This window comes from Fonsecaea pedrosoi (assembly GCF_000835455.1).
Source record: "Fonsecaea pedrosoi CBS 271.37 unplaced genomic scaffold supercont1.5, whole genome shotgun sequence".
NCBI classification, from domain to species: Eukaryota; Fungi; Ascomycota; class Eurotiomycetes; order Chaetothyriales; family Herpotrichiellaceae; genus Fonsecaea; species Fonsecaea pedrosoi.
In genome coordinates this window covers 629,830-644,667 of record NW_013550611.1, presented here as the reverse complement: position 1 = coordinate 644,667, position 14,838 = coordinate 629,830, and the positions used below count along the sequence as shown (strand labels likewise).

The 14,838-nt window shown below is 52.3% G+C and overlaps 6 protein-coding genes across 6 annotated transcripts; 3 read left to right on the top strand and 3 right to left on the bottom strand.

The window, feature by feature from the left end:
• Positions 1-600: 600 nt before the first annotated feature.
• Positions 601-1,974, top strand: Z517_07704 (uncharacterized protein; the record flags this gene model as incomplete). Its single annotated transcript, XM_013426225.1, has 1 exon — positions 601-1,974. One exon carries the CDS (start codon positions 601-603, stop codon positions 1,972-1,974), a length of 1,374 nt encoding a protein of 457 aa, XP_013281679.1.
• Positions 1,975-2,097: 123 nt separating this feature from the next.
• On the bottom strand, positions 2,098-4,225 carry Z517_07703 (uncharacterized protein; the record flags this gene model as incomplete). The annotated part of the gene is made up of 4 exons (XM_013426224.1): positions 2,098-2,830; positions 2,918-3,507; positions 3,627-3,983; positions 4,115-4,225. The coding sequence occupies 4 exons, from the start codon at positions 4,223-4,225 to the stop codon at positions 2,098-2,100; spliced, it is 1,791 nt and encodes a 596-aa protein (XP_013281678.1).
• A 1,644-nt stretch (positions 4,226-5,869) lies between these two features.
• On the bottom strand, positions 5,870-6,527 carry Z517_07702 (1,2-dihydroxy-3-keto-5-methylthiopentene dioxygenase; the record flags this gene model as incomplete). The annotated part of the gene is made up of 3 exons (XM_013426223.1): positions 5,870-5,998; positions 6,067-6,438; positions 6,498-6,527. The coding sequence occupies 3 exons, from the start codon at positions 6,525-6,527 to the stop codon at positions 5,870-5,872; spliced, it is 531 nt and encodes a 176-aa protein (XP_013281677.1).
• Positions 6,528-7,651: 1,124 nt separating this feature from the next.
• On the top strand, positions 7,652-9,064 carry Z517_07701 (uncharacterized protein; the record flags this gene model as incomplete). Its single annotated transcript, XM_013426222.1, has 1 exon — positions 7,652-9,064. One exon carries the CDS (start codon positions 7,652-7,654, stop codon positions 9,062-9,064), a length of 1,413 nt encoding a protein of 470 aa, XP_013281676.1.
• Positions 9,065-9,897: 833 nt separating this feature from the next.
• Positions 9,898-12,087, bottom strand: Z517_07700 (uncharacterized protein; the record flags this gene model as incomplete). The annotated part of the gene is made up of 2 exons (XM_013426221.1): positions 9,898-11,883; positions 11,953-12,087. 2 exons carry the CDS (start codon positions 12,085-12,087, stop codon positions 9,898-9,900), a joined length of 2,121 nt encoding a protein of 706 aa, XP_013281675.1.
• Positions 12,088-12,510: 423 nt separating this feature from the next.
• On the top strand, positions 12,511-14,523 carry Z517_07699 (uncharacterized protein; the record flags this gene model as incomplete). Its single annotated transcript, XM_013426220.1, has 1 exon — positions 12,511-14,523. The coding sequence occupies one exon, from the start codon at positions 12,511-12,513 to the stop codon at positions 14,521-14,523; it is 2,013 nt and encodes a 670-aa protein (XP_013281674.1).
• Between the last annotated feature and the right edge of the window lie 315 nt (positions 14,524-14,838).

Sequence of the window (14,838 nt, the reverse complement as noted above, 5' to 3'; positions counted from 1 at the left end):
TGTGCAGCCTCTATGCAACCTCGCATTACGTATCTGTAACTATTTGGCGTCCACATAGATAGACACTTCTAGACTCTCAATTCCTCATTCCTCGTTGATGCTGGAATTTGCAGAAGGCAGTTGAGGATCTTAGTATTCTAATTAGATAGATATAAAGGCGAACAAGCCTATACTGGGTATCCAGGCACAAGAATCCTTCCTTCCTTACTCGTAGTTACAAGCACACATTTGCAGACGTCACACACGACGTCTCTACAACCAACCGTACAAAGCACTGCGGTGAACCACATCTCGTGGCGCGCAATCAGACATTCTCCGCACCAACGCTCCGCACATGCGCTTGACCTCACCTTCGAAGAAAAGCAGCTCTCATATAAAAAGATGGTCTACATACATAGCTCATCCTACGCCAACAGCAACGGTAACGGCGTGCACGATGGCCCAAGTCCAAGACCAGCTCTGGGGATATAGCAGAGACCCCGTTCCGCAGTGATGGATACCTAAAGTCATACCACCACTCCTCCTCTTGATCACGATCACCACCACGATCACCACCACCTTCTCCGTCACCATTGCCGTTACCAAGCGTAGCTGACCGTCATGTCCTTGACCTTCACCCAGGGCTTCCTCCTGGGCCAGCTATCCGTGGTGCTGTTTATCGGGTGTTTTATAAAATTCTTCATCTTTGGCGAAGCGCCCTCTCCGCCGCCTCACTCATCCTCCTCTTCATCATCCTCGCGGACCTCTCGTCGAACACAACAGCAGCAACAACCAACCTCCCCGAAACACGTGCGGACCACGTCCCTCCACGGCCTCGCGTCGTCCAAATCCCCCGCGCCCCAGTCCCTGCGGACAAAGGCCAGCGCGACCAACATCCTGCGCCCCGTGCCGACCAACGCCACGGACATCGCGTCGATCCTGCGAAAGACGTACTACCAGATGCCCAGCCGGGGTCAGGCCGCCGGGCACGGGGCGCACGGCAAGCACCAACAACACCATAATCATCATCACTCGACGCACCAGCCCGAGAGTCTGGACTGGTTCAACGTGCTGCTGGCGCAGACGATCGCGCAGTATCGCCAGACGGTGTACAATCTACGGGACGGTTCGGGTAGCTCTTCGGCCATTCTGACAAGCTTAGAGGCGGCCATCAATGATCCGGAAAAGAGACCGTCCTACATAGACAACATCAAGATTACCGAGATCTCCATGGGCGAGGAATTTCCGATTTTCAGCAATGTCCGTGTCATCGCCGTCGACGACGATCTGTCAAGCGCCACCGGTGGGAGGCTGCAAGCGCTGATGGATGTCGATCTGTCCGACGACAATCTCACTCTAGCTATCGAGACAGCACTCATTCTCAACTACCCCAAGCCCCTGTCTGCGGTTCTGCCAGTTGCCCTCTCAGTCTCGGTTGTGAGATTTTCTGGCACACTCTCCATAAGTTTTGTCCCTGCTACAGAGGACGACCCCTCCGGAGGGAACAAACATGCTTCGTCGGGTAAGCCCAAAACCAATCTCGCCTTTTCATTCCTCCCCGACTATCGGCTCGATATTTCTGTTCGAAGCCTGATCGGATCCCGCACGCGCTTGCAGGATGTACCGAAGATTGCTCAGCTGGTGGAAGCCAGAGCACAAGCCTGGTTCGAGGAGAGGGTTGTCGAGCCAAGAGTGCAGGTGGTTCCTTTGCCCGGCTTGTGGCCACGGCTAGGCAAGACCAGGGTGAGAGAAGGCCAAGATGACGAACGACCCCCGACCCAGGACGACCGTCGATCCTTTTCATTCGTTGACCCTCGCAAAGAGTCGAAGCCGGATGACCACTTTCCCTCTCAAGAAGAAACGGAGAGAATCTTCGAGGGCCTTAGATGGCGTACCGGTCATAATCGTGCCGACAGTCAAGTCATCGAACAGGAAGATGATGCTCGAACTCCTCAACCTCTGCGCGTCATGCCTGGGGCTCTTCCGGCTTCGTGAGAAAGAGTCGGGCCGTGCTTTGTCAGAGCCAAGAACTCAACTCGATTATTCTTCGTTTGAGCACTTGACGTGCCGCAGCGCAAATCCAATAATGGCAGGTCTTCACTTCAGCATGTAATCCTCTCAAGTGGCTTCTATTGAGCTTGGTGGGAACATTTCATCCCAGAGCCACTGAAGTGGCTCACTGCAAATCGGCTTCCACCACAAGAATCTGGAGCATATCACTTCCAGAATAGACGAGTCTGGGATCTGTAAGAGTAGAATCTGCTGCAACAGCTGCTCGATATACCAGGGTCGATGGGGGGTGAAATTTGATGCGATTGCTCCCAGCGTGAGACACCACAGCAAGACCTGGCCGTGCAGGTCCCAACAGCCAAGAATGTCACAGGCATCGAGAGTTTGTTGCAGCATGAGAGCAAGCCTGGGTTTCACTTTTTGTGGAGGAGGTAGAGGAAAGATGACCATTTCGCTGAAAACCAACGCCCCTAGTCGCACGGCATGATGAACACACAGTTCGGGGTTCGAAAAATCCAACGAACCCGGCATCTGAGATAGTAGTCGATGCTGCGCCCAGTTGCGAATTTCTGTGAGCTCCACGAGTTCCGGGGCGGTGGAACCGCCGCGTACATGGTGGTCCAGGGCTACGGTAACCTCAGAGTACGTGTCCAATATGTCGAGCAGTTGTCGGCCGGCCGGACTTTGACGTAGATACCGAAAACCTGCGCCGAGTTTGGAATCCAAGTCAATCGCCACGGGGTCGAGTGAATGTTTTCCGGTCGAGACGAGTGATTTTGTGGGCAGACGCCACGGGAAGTTCGGGCTGCACACGTATTTCGAAGCAAAATACAAATCACACCTGTGATTGATGTGTCAGAATCACCAGTCCCCTTTTTGCGTCCGGGACCGAGGTATATGGTAGACAAAGAAGTCAGTCTGAACTTACAATTGCATTGTATCAGCCAACCCGTACAACTCCAGGCCTTCCAATCCTCCTTTCTGACTGACCAGGAGCAATATGCCCTGGATATGCTTTTCATCATTAATCATGGCGCCGTAGACGTGGAGATTGTTGACTTTGGCCATAGGCGACACAGGGTGGACTTTTGGGTAGACGGTGTCGTCCCTGGCGTTGTGAATGCTCATGATGGTCACGGCCATGACCAGCGCATCAGTGGGGACCGTTGTCGTCGCAACGGCTTCGTTTGCGTTTCTGTTTTCTCTCGATGCGTTATTGTGGTCTCGTCCCTTTCGTTTGGAGGAGGCCGAGGATGAGGAAGAAAGGCTGAGCGATCGCAAGTGCTCATTTACGAGCTTGATCGTTTCGACCTTGTGCGACAGTCGGAGGAGCGGGGCCGAGTCGCTGATCTCCCGCCCGTTGTACGCGCATAGGACGTGAAACGACGCTGCGTAGACAAAGGCGTGGAATGCTACAGGATGTTCCATACCGCACTTCAACCAGGCGGCCTTGACGGGGTGCATATTGGAAAGAGAACGTTTGACTGGAACGGTGTTGGGCCAGGAGTAGGACAAGGCCTGTTATGAGGGAACGTCAAGGCAACTCTGTCAGTAATCGATTCGATTCAGATGGGAGACGCCATCCTGAGATAGCAACCCGGAGCTCGGGGGTTCGGGCTGGAGAGGACAGTACATACGTGGTCGAGAACTTGATGAATGAAGACGGGCACGCCCTGAACTGGGAAGGCGTCGAAGGGATCGACTCGACCCTCGCCGAGGGCAGATTGAAGACGGTGAGCACTGTTTAGCTGGAGAGCGATATCCTTGTAGTCATCCTCCCCGGGAGGAGTCGAGGAAGGATATGACGGTTCGCGCGACGATGGTTCACCTCCTCCGCCCTTCTCCCAATGCGCTTCATCTCCTTCCGTCGTATCCCCCGCAGGACTTTCGCGAGGCTCTAATTTTGATTTCTCGACTGGAATGCCATCTGGTCCCTTTTTGAGCGCCTCGAGGCGCTTGACTCTCAGCGCTCGGTGGTAATTCTTGGTGATGTGCTACACTTGAGCGTCAGCACGGCCACCGTCAAGAGCCGATTCCCACAAAGCAGTTGAGTGGAAAGACTCCTTCTTTCACAATCTACCGAGTACTGGACAGCTTCGGATTTCTAAGTGAGATGGTTGCTTACCGCGCGGACTTCACTGGGACCGCCACGGCGCTTCTTCTGGCCCTTGACCGGTTCGACGGGCTTCGAGTACTCGACAAACATAAACTGACTCGTGGAGGCGTTACACGCCATTTTGCAGTGGTCTTGCTCATCTAACGCTTCTCACCGACGCCTGTCACTTTGCGGTCGCCCGTCGAGTAAGCCGCGTATTGTGTGTAGTGGTTCGGAGCATCCAAAACGCGGGGTCGCAGCGAGACCAGGATCAAAAGGTACGAAGACAGTCAAGTACCTCGTCTCTGTCGGTGGCGCAAACAAAGCTGACGCTGTTGAGGTGTTTCAGTGATGTGTAAGAATCTCGTCAGGAATTCTAGAAGGATTCAATAAGATCTTAAAACGGTGAAGTGATAGATGGACGATGTGTCAGCAGTAGGCTGGAAAGAAAGTCCGCCAGTCTGGAAGACCGGAGCCTTTAAGGAACTGACAGAAGGTTTCTGCGGGCCTGGGAATCCTGGAGAGGAGGGGCGGAAACAGGTGCCGTAAGTGGGCTTGATGTTACCAAGTTGACTGGTTTGGCTTTTCTGATACAAGAGCTGAGGCTGCATGTGTGTGTGCGTGTGTGTGGTCTACGCGCAGACGAAAACTACAGGTATAGGCGCCGGGTGACCAGCTTGCACGAGTAATGCAAGCAGAACTAACAGCGATCGGCTAATAGGCATTGGTGGCACCCATGCAAGTGCGTGCAGGCATGCCTAAGCATAAGTTAGCGACTAACAGGGCTTGCATGGCAGACGAGACACTTGCTATAGGCACTGGCCCCTCATTATTGGCCTCCAGAACGCGAAACATCCAGGCGTAACTGAAGCAGGAAAATGGTCTGATCGACTTAGGCACTCCATTTTCTGATCGGGCACTTGTCTGGAGTAGAGATATTCCTTGCACTTGATTGACTTGTAGGGCTGGTCGGTTGAAATGGTGGGAGAAGGACTCCTGCGCCCTCGTCCATCCAACCCTGCGCCCACGAACTTATCCCTCATACATGTACATGTATGTACGTTATTATTTCCTCCTAATCGCCCTTCTTCACCCATTTACAGCCTCGAGGCATTAATCTCCCCATCCCCAGCTTTGGCCGCCACCACCTAATAATTTACCTTCTGACGATTCTCCCCGTTACTAAGCGCTGCGGCACCATCTGCCGACCATCGAAATTTCTCGGTTCAGACTTGGTTCCCAGAATGAGCAGTTGTGCAGAGACACTGTTCCGCGTGCTACTATAAGCGAGAGACGGCCCAGGAAGCCAAAGCCTTATTTTGTCAAACTACCCAACCGGCAACGATGTTACTACTTATCCAGTCTTTCCGGTGTGTTACCAATGATGTTCGGCCCGGGATCCAACGTCAGCCTTGCAAGAATGCTACTTCGCCCGACCACTAGAATACTACTAGACATTTGCCCCCTTACGGTTAATGATGTGTATACTGCGGCACAGAACGGCGAGATCTGCAAAATTCCGCTCGTTACTAAGATGGATATCTGCAATACAACATTATACCAGTGTCGTAGACACTGCAAGACCCAGTGTGGAAATGGGTGTATGCATCCCAGACTGGTCGCCGATTCTTGTCAAAAGAAAAAAAGAAAGTGTTTATGCAAAGTCGTTTTCATCAATTTTTAGAACTCATGCTATTATATCGTGGCAACGTTTTGGTCTTGGTCGAGTGATGCCCGTAAAACTCGATGATTCAGAGGTCACACCTCCCTCCCTTCAACCAACCGTTATGCCACAGAAATACCATCTCTGGTGTGCAGGTAGTTCTTACGGTGCTCGTTGAGGTCCGTGTCCGCACCGCGGTTTAATGGTTTCCATTTGGGCTCGTCCTGGAACAACCGCATTGCTTTGATGTACTATAACTCCCGTCAGTGTCGCTGTCCACATCATATCACAATTTTATAGGATGTTCCAGTCTACTCACATTTGCCTCATCAGTGGTGAACCGGTGGTAGATACCCGCAGGCAGAATAATGAGATCATCCTTCTCGAGTCGAATTCTGACCCAGTCGTCATCCTTTGATCTAACATCGAAATAACCAGCGCCGTCCCGAATATAGCGAATCTCCTCGTCTTCATGCAAATGCTCGTCAAAGAACATTTTCACCTTGTCTTCATACACATCGCCCATGGCTTGCGGAGACACGGTGATCTCATCGCGGTTTTTATAGTGTCTTTCTTTTGCAATAGTGTCGACCGAGGAGAGCTCAGGGCAGTGGTGGTACAGGACGCCGATTTGGGCGAGGTAAGAGGGATCAACTGTGCGGCCCGAGTCATGCGCGAGGCGCTGGTCGCCCTGGTGAGAGCAGTTAGCATTGGGGAAAAGACCGAATTTGCTTGGGGAAGTTGACGCACTTCTTGATTATCGTACCAATATGCCTTCATGGTGGCTGTGAGTAACAAGGGTTCGAGATGAGTGTTGAGATTGCACAGCAATTAGGACGATATGGCTATGTTGAGGAGGGGTAGCAATGATTCAACGGTGGATGGAGAGGAGGAACCTCGGGATTTAAATATTTTCTGCAGCCAAATCCTACAATCCTGATGGCAATTGCACGTTGAGAAGAATCTTTTTGTCTTTGGTCAGATTGGGCAACGCGAGCCTCTTGCGCCATGGGCGGCGTCGGTGGTGCCCCATGACTTTGGACCTTTGGTGGGGATTTGCGAAACTGTAAAAGAAGGGATCGCCGTCACCACCATTAAGCCCGACTTCATAGGCTCGCAGACGGCATTTCTCACTTCTACTACTTTGTACAACCCATCACATATTTTGCTCTGTACCCACCGCCACTGCTGCTGACATCTCAATTCAAATACCACTTCAAGCGAAACATCACTATCAAACCATTTTCCCTACCTCTGTCACATTAGCGCTTCGTCTGGATTTGGACATTATATCGACCCTGGGAGGAATCGAGCCATGGCTAGTCTCGATAGATACGATTGAGCTGTTGGCGTCAAAGACTGGGGTCTCGCTATCGACTGAAGGAATGCCACCCGAATCCTTCTGATGCGCAGCTACCTGAGGTACCCGGTAAGCACCTTCGACGACTCCTAAGGTCCCACATTATTCTCCCGCTTCGTGCCTATCAGGGCTTCGACAACTGATCTTTCTGACCACTGTTGGGTGATTGTGATTGAGACATATGCTTACCTACTCCCAGTCCCGCTCAAATACCTCCGAGAAATCTGCAGGCTAGACCTCTGCATCAGCTTCCTTCCGTGCTCAAAACAGTATCGCCGCAGGAGGTCGGCTGTGGAGGCAAAGGTGTCGAGCGGCGTGTTCCTGAACAGTCAGCGACTGGTCTGAACTACATTGGCTACGTCTGTGTCTTCCAAAAGTCTTGCTCGAATGGGTTTTGCGGTCGAGTCCAGGGTACTATGTGATTTTGGTATCGATCCGATTCAGGCCTTCCCCAGTGGTTTGTGTTGGTATGCCCTCGACGGTGTAGTACGAACCTTTTCAGAGACCCACCACAGCCCAATATCATCCTTTTTCATCCAGCAAGATGGATGACCTCAAACGCACCAACTCCAATGATACTCGCTCGGCATCACCCAGCACGGCTCGTCGATCTCCTCATCCTTCGACAACAGGCGCCGGCAAACTCTCTCTACCATACACAACCGATCCACCCTCTCCTGCAAATCCTCCACAACAGAAAGTATGGCTCATTTTCGGCGCAACAGGACATATGGGCCGCTCCGTGACCAAGGCTGCCCTTGCCCACAACGACATCGTCGCTGCTGTCGGCCAATCCTTCCACGATGACCTAGCGAGCATGAAGCAATGGCATGACATACCCGGTCGATATCTGGGCTTGTTATGTGACGTACGAATACGTTCCAGCGTGGCCTCGGTCATTGACCAGACCATGAAAACGTTTGGCAGAGTGGATGTCGTCGCAAACTGCTCTGGCTACGGCGTGATAGGGGCCTGTGAAGACCAGGATGAGCATGAAATTCGCAATCAGTTCGAAACCAACTTTATGGGCACGTTGAATATCATCCAACTTTCGCTGCCCCATTTCCGGGAACGCCAGGACGGGAGATATTTGATATTCAGCTCGACGAGCGGCGCACTCGGAGTCCCTGGCTTGGGACCATATTGTGCGACCAAGTATGCCGTAGAGGGCCTGATCGAAAGTATGCTGTACGAGGTTGATCCCTTCAACATTAAACTCACCCTCGTTGAGCCGGCCCACATGCGCCGGGACGACAATGACATTTTCCCACCCTCACAGCCAGATCTACCCAGCTCGACCACGACGACTACCACGACCACCACCAACGGACAAATCCCCCAGCAAACGCAACAACAGCAGCAACAACAAAATAATCAAAAGCAGAACAAACTAGCCCTCTTCGGCCACTTCAAAGTCGCCCGCCCGTCATCGCCGTATGCGACCAAAGACTCCCCTGCCGCCCACGCCCAACGGACTCTGCAGTGGATGGGGGCCAACCAACCCACCTCGGTCGTCAAGGCCGCCGAACTGGTCTGGCAGCTCGGCCACTGCCGCTATCCGCCACTAAGATTGTTGCTGGGAAGCTTCGCGGTGGACAGCATCCGCGACCGGCTGAAGAGCATCATCGAAGAGATCGAGGACTGGAAACACCTGAATTTCCCGCCGCTTGAGGGGTTCGAGGAGAAAGAGGACGGGGAAGGCGATGGTGATGGTGATGGAGAAGGAGAAGAGGGAGAGGGCGATGGCGATGGCGATGGTGATGGCGAGGGCGACGCTGATGTTGAAGTTGACGACCGCGCCGACCACGATGAACAAGGACCTGGAAACGAAGTCGACATCTCCAGAAAGGCCGGAGGCCAAGATAAAGAGATGGGAGAGGCCGAAGGGCGAAGAGGCAAAGGAGAAGGAGGACAGGTGCATGTAAAGCGGGAGGGGGAGATGGATCTAGATGATTGAAAAGAGACACAGAACCAGGCTGGATAAACAAGGATCGAACGCTTACAGACGATGACGAGTACAAGGACCAGAGCGACAAAAGCTGATCTTGTCCACTGTGCGGGACCTTCTTATGGGTTCAAAGGCAGTCTTTTCTTCTTGATTCGACACTACCTGACAACTTCAGGTCAGCTCTGAGAACCGTCCGCCGCCCAGAAATGAGCTGTATCTGCTGGTCTGCTATCCATTCCCTCAGCCATCGTGTCGAAACCAGCTATATCTCAATCGGTCGCCTTGCACAAACGGCTCCACACCTGCAGAACAATATAGGTATCAGCGAACCGAGAGCGCTCGAGTTCAGACAGGGGGAGAAGCGGTACATCGCCAGATACGACCAGAAGGGACCCGTCAATGAAAGGATAAGTGACGGGCCTTTTCCACCCATATCATACTTCTGTCACCGCCTTCTCGTTCTCCCCCAGGAGGAGTCTCTGGATTTGCAATCGGCGGAAAGAGCAGCTACCAAAACCCGACCAGCTCCGCAACAGAATTTCCAACAAACAGTCCCGGGCGTGCATTCAGCCCGTTGGTTAAAACCACGCACCCGTTGTTGGCCAATCGTCCGGGGGAAGTTCGATGTCGTGAGATGCAATATTCGTACACTTACATTGTGGGCATGCTCGCCCACTTAAGTCTAATCTCAATCCGTGTTGAGTACGCTCGGATGCCGAAGGTCTCAAGCCAAAGGTCGTTTTCAATGGACCTGGTCTTGGATCTGGATGTCGATATGATACAGTTGTCTTTGAACAGAAAAAAAAGCACTTCTCAATCTCATCAAGCGACGGATGAATGGATCAAAGTGTGATTCGCATATGATCGTTCGCGCCAAATGCCTTCCCGCAATTTGGGCACTTCCTCGCCCTCAACGTCAGCCGTTCAGCAACACAGTCGTTGCAGAATGTATGCCCGCACGTCTTGATGACGGTGTTTTTCAGATTCCGCTTGCAGATATTGCAGTATGCAAACTGCCTCAATATCTCGTATTGCTCGGACTGTCCTGATTTGGATTTCCATGTCTCAAGGTTTCGGCGCGTGTCTTTGAGCGAGGACTTGAGATCTTCCACTTCAACTTCGGCCGCACGACAAGCGCTAGTTGCGGCGGCGAGTTTTGCGTCTTTTGCAGTAGCTTGGGTTTTGAGCTCAGTTATTTGGGTGTTTAATCTGGAGATTTCGAGTCCTTGGGTGATGTTCTGTTGTTGGATGGTTCGATATTCGTTGGTCTTGTGGGCGAGGGCATCCTTCAGTTCGGAAAGTTGCTTGTCTGCCGTTGCTAACAATGCTCGCGTGGCGGCTTCAGCTTCTTTCAGCGCTGCGATCGCTTCTGCCGATTTGGCGTTTTGCAGTCGCAACGTCCTGATCTCACCGGCCTGGGTTTCCTTGCTTTTCATTGCGGCAAAGAATTTCTGGTCCGCTTTGGTCTTGTCCATTGATAGCTTCAAGACTTTCTCCTCCATGGCAGCAAACTCTGAGACTTTTTGACTCGCGATCTTTGAAGTCTTTTGGAATGCTGTTGACATGGACACGAGCTCACCATTGAGGAGATTATACTTCCTGTCGAGTTCGTGGTACCTGGCCCGCAAATCTTCCACATTCAAAGCATCCAGCTCTGCGCTCTCCACCGCCATCTCGCTTGTTTGAGTTGTTAGCCGCTCATTTTCGGACTCCAGTGCCCGAATACGGTCTTCTTGTGCAGAAGCCAGTTCAGTAATCTTTTTCACAGCCTCTTGGTTCTGATCCAAAGAAGCTTGCTTAACGGCTTGGTCTGCCAGTAACTCATCCCTGCTGTGCCGGATCCTGGCCAGATTGGTCTCTGACGCCGCCAAAAGAGATTCCTTTTCTGCTATAGCCACTCGTTGCTCGTTTTCTAACTGAAGTTGGTATGTTGTCCTTTCCGATCGCAACTTAGTAGCTTCTTCCTTGAGGTCGGTGTTGGTGGCTTCCAGATTATTGACTTTCTTGATGGTATCCTCAAGTTGCGATTTCAGTTGCTTGAATAACTCGGTTTTAGCATAGTCATCATCCGTCAGAGTCGCTGATTTTGTTTGGAGCTCCGTCAGCTGTGCGGTCAGCTTTGCATTTTCTTCCTCCAACCTGTCCAGCTGCTCTTTTTGCTTTTCCGAGGCTGCGACAGTCTTGTTCAACTCCTTTTCCAGCTCCGCCAGCTCTTCAGAATTGTCTGTTGTCCCATTGAGCGTGCTTTCTTCTCTCTTAACTGGGCCACCATCCTCTGCTGCGGGCTTAATTGCGCCTAATAAAGCCTGTTTCTCCAATTTGGCGACCGTTACACTTTTTGCCCTGTCAATCTTGCGTTCGGCCGTCATATATCTGAGAGAGGCGTTTTCTAGTTGGTGATCAAGATCATCTTTCTCTGACTGCAGACGCTGTAACTCGACCAGATGACTTTTTTCGGCAGCCAACAGCTTTGCGACCTGTGATTGCAAGTCTGTTACATCAGGCGATGCCGGCTTTGTGGAACCGAACAATCTTGATATCACATCTTGTATCTGCCTTGAGCGATTGCGAAGGTGCTCTTCAAATTGTTCTTGATCTGAAAAAAGTAGCGCCGATGGCAAGGGCCCTGAGTCCATATCGACATCGTCATCCACCTTGGCGATGACTTTGACCTCATCGACAACTTGTTGGAACCAAGCATCAATGACCCGGAGATGGTCGTCATGATATCGGGCCTTTTTTCGCATCTCTTTCAATTGAGCCTCCAGGGTGTTTTTCTCTCTTTTATATTCCTGCATCTGCCGCCATATCGCATCTTTCTGAAATCTCTGTTCAATAGAATCCACATTAGTTTGCATTTCGGAATGTTGAAGGGGGAGAGCGGAGGATAGGCTTACTTCCAGATCGTCCTTCCAGGGCATGTCATCGTCCTTGTGAGATTTCGATGCGCCATTTGCAGAAGTGGCTTGCTTCTTCAGCGGTGGAGCGGATTCTACAGAATCATAAGGAGAGGGTCTTTTACGCTCTTCCATCTTGACTAGACTCTGTTGAGAGAGGGAAAGGGGAAGTGATTCGATGGCCGTCATCAGTCCTGCTGCACCAGGGCCGCTGCTTTTAGGCAGTGAATATCCTTGGGGAAGGCCCGCGTTGGCAGGAACGGCAAATTACGCCGCGATAAGAGGTTGCCGATGAAGTTGTTGAGTTGTTGACAGAGAGATTGCGCAAAGGCGAGGACAAAAAGAAGAATGAAGACGTCGAGTCGCTGCGGACACTGTAGACAAAGCCGGTTAGCGGCCCTCGGATCTTGGCATGTTTGCCGATCAAACCTGCCACCCATGCCACCGGAGTCGTGGTGGGGAGTTGCGCCCTCAACCTGGAGCAAACAAAGAGGGGACATTTGAGCGCGTGTGGGAACTTAGTACGCCCCGGCGGGCATAAAGAACATCACGCTCATTATGTCAACCTTCAGTTCAGTCGTGCGAAAACCGGGGCAGAAGATCGTTCCGAAGGGCCCGAGAAAGAATGTCCCAAGAAATACCCTCAGACATGCTGCTCTGCCATCCCTGGCGCCAGAGAGTCAGACTGTGAGTCCTGCTGTTGAACTTGTTGACGAAGCAGTTCAGGGTCACGAACGGGAGCCAGAGCCACGAACGGAGATAGTTCAGGAGACCATCGAAATACCTTCCATCGCAAGCTCGATAGAAACAGCAGGAGAGCCCCTCATTGTACCACCCCAAAACGAAGAAACACCGATCGAGAGAGGTCCTTCAGCATCCGTTGAAGTAGTTGTTCCTAGGCACACAAGTCATGAACTCGAAATCACTCGTTCCACCAGCGTAAGCGAGAGCCAACCCCAACAAAGTGCCATTCCCTCGATTTCGGTTTCGATCCCCCCAATCCAGCAGACACGAAGAACTACACAGGAGCTAGCTTCCCCAGCAGCGGAAGACTCAGCCCAAGAGGCGGAGAGACCGGATGCTTCAAGGAAGCGGCAGAAGACCACTCATACGGTCGAGGATTCAAGAGAGTCGGAATCACAAACCCCTCCCCCACGCGATGCCACACCACCGATACTCGGGACCAGCCCGCGAGCTAGGCGGAGTGAATCGCGTACATCGGACGCGTTGTTACAAGACGCGACAACCCAAGCAGCTGCTGTGTCAGAGCTTGCAAATTCAATTGAAAACAGAGCAAGGTCGCAACAACCGCGCTCAGCGCCTCGTTCAGTGTCGCAAGCAGCGGAAACAGCAGAGAGTGCTGCTGAGGATGCTGCACAACCACAGGCGAGACGCCCAAAGAAAAAGTCAAGATCGAGGAGAGTACAGGACCTAGCCCAAAGAGTCGTTGAAGATGCCATCCGTGGTAGCCCAGACGAGACAGGTCGGCGCCGACCTCGCCTAGCTACACCAGAGAATGCAGAAGAGCTAGAGATAGACCCTCAGGAGGTCTCGATGGCAGATCTCATCAAGGACAACAAGATAGGCAAGAAGTCGGAAACAGAGAAGCGAATGCAGGAGAACTGGCCGGAGATCAAAAAGCGACGCAAAGAGGAGATTGAGAAGCGACGGGAAGCTGCTCGTGGGGGCGTTAACGCGTCTGCAAACGAGGAAGAGCACAATGGCCCCGAGGTAGCGGCCGTTCCCAAGCAGATCATTGTTAATGGACAAATTGTGGTGGCCGCGGAGTCTCGAGAAGTCGCGTTCGGCGCTGGTGTCGAAGAGGCGGTGATTCAAGATGCAAATATTGCGCTCGAGGATGACCGGATCTACAAATATGTCAATTCAGGTACATTGGGGAAGCATGCAGGTCGAGGGCGCGGGAGCCGCTGGGACGAAGATCAGACCAGCCTCTTCTACAAAGGATTGCGGATGTTCGGCACGGATTTTACCATGGTTGCAGCTCTTTTTCCGGAAGACGTTGATCGGCGTGTCATCAAAAAGAAATACTTGATTGAGCTTCGCGCGGATCCAGAGCGAGTCGAACAGTGTGTTGCGGCTAAGGAAACCGTGAGTATAGAGGACTACGTGGCAATGACCAACATGGAGCTTGAGAATCCAGAAGATATAATGAAGGAGCTGGAGGAACAAGAGCGGAAATTGAGGGAGGAGGATGAGAAGAGAAGAGCAGACCAGGGATTTGTTGACCATCTCGCAGGCGCGGACGTGCCGTTGCCATCTACAGAGAGGGACGACGCGGACCTCGACGAGGCCGGGCTAGCAGGCCAGGGACGACAGGCAGATGCGGGGGCATATTTGGCTTCGCCAGAAGCACCGAGCACAGGTCGGATAGATCGTATCTCAGCTTTGGCAGAGAAGGTCGTCCACGCAGCGGTGAATCCCAGGAAGAAACCGCGGCGTCAGATGAAAGAATCAGCTGGAGCTGGCCGTGGACGGCAATCCAAAAAAGGGAGGAGGCCGGTTGAGGGGGTGGAGGAGAGAATTGGCCCGATTGACGAGGTCGATCAGTGATGGCTGGCTTGACAGCTTCAGCCGTCTTTATCATCTATCGTCTTTGTGGACTGTGATTGTCAGTTGCACACAGCTAGAGCACCAGATGCCTTTTGATCTGGAAGACACAATGCCATTAATGTTCTGTGTTCGCGTTTTGTGATATACAGCTCCACTATCCATGAGTCCTCTCTTCTCGTAGCGATGTCTTGCTGAGGCCTCCAGATGATTGCTCCCTGCAGGTGTCCTATTCAACCATCATCACCACATGTTGTCCCTTTGCTGCACCACCAAAAAAAGATTCCATTCGTGTCTCCCAACCAGCCAACGGAGCCC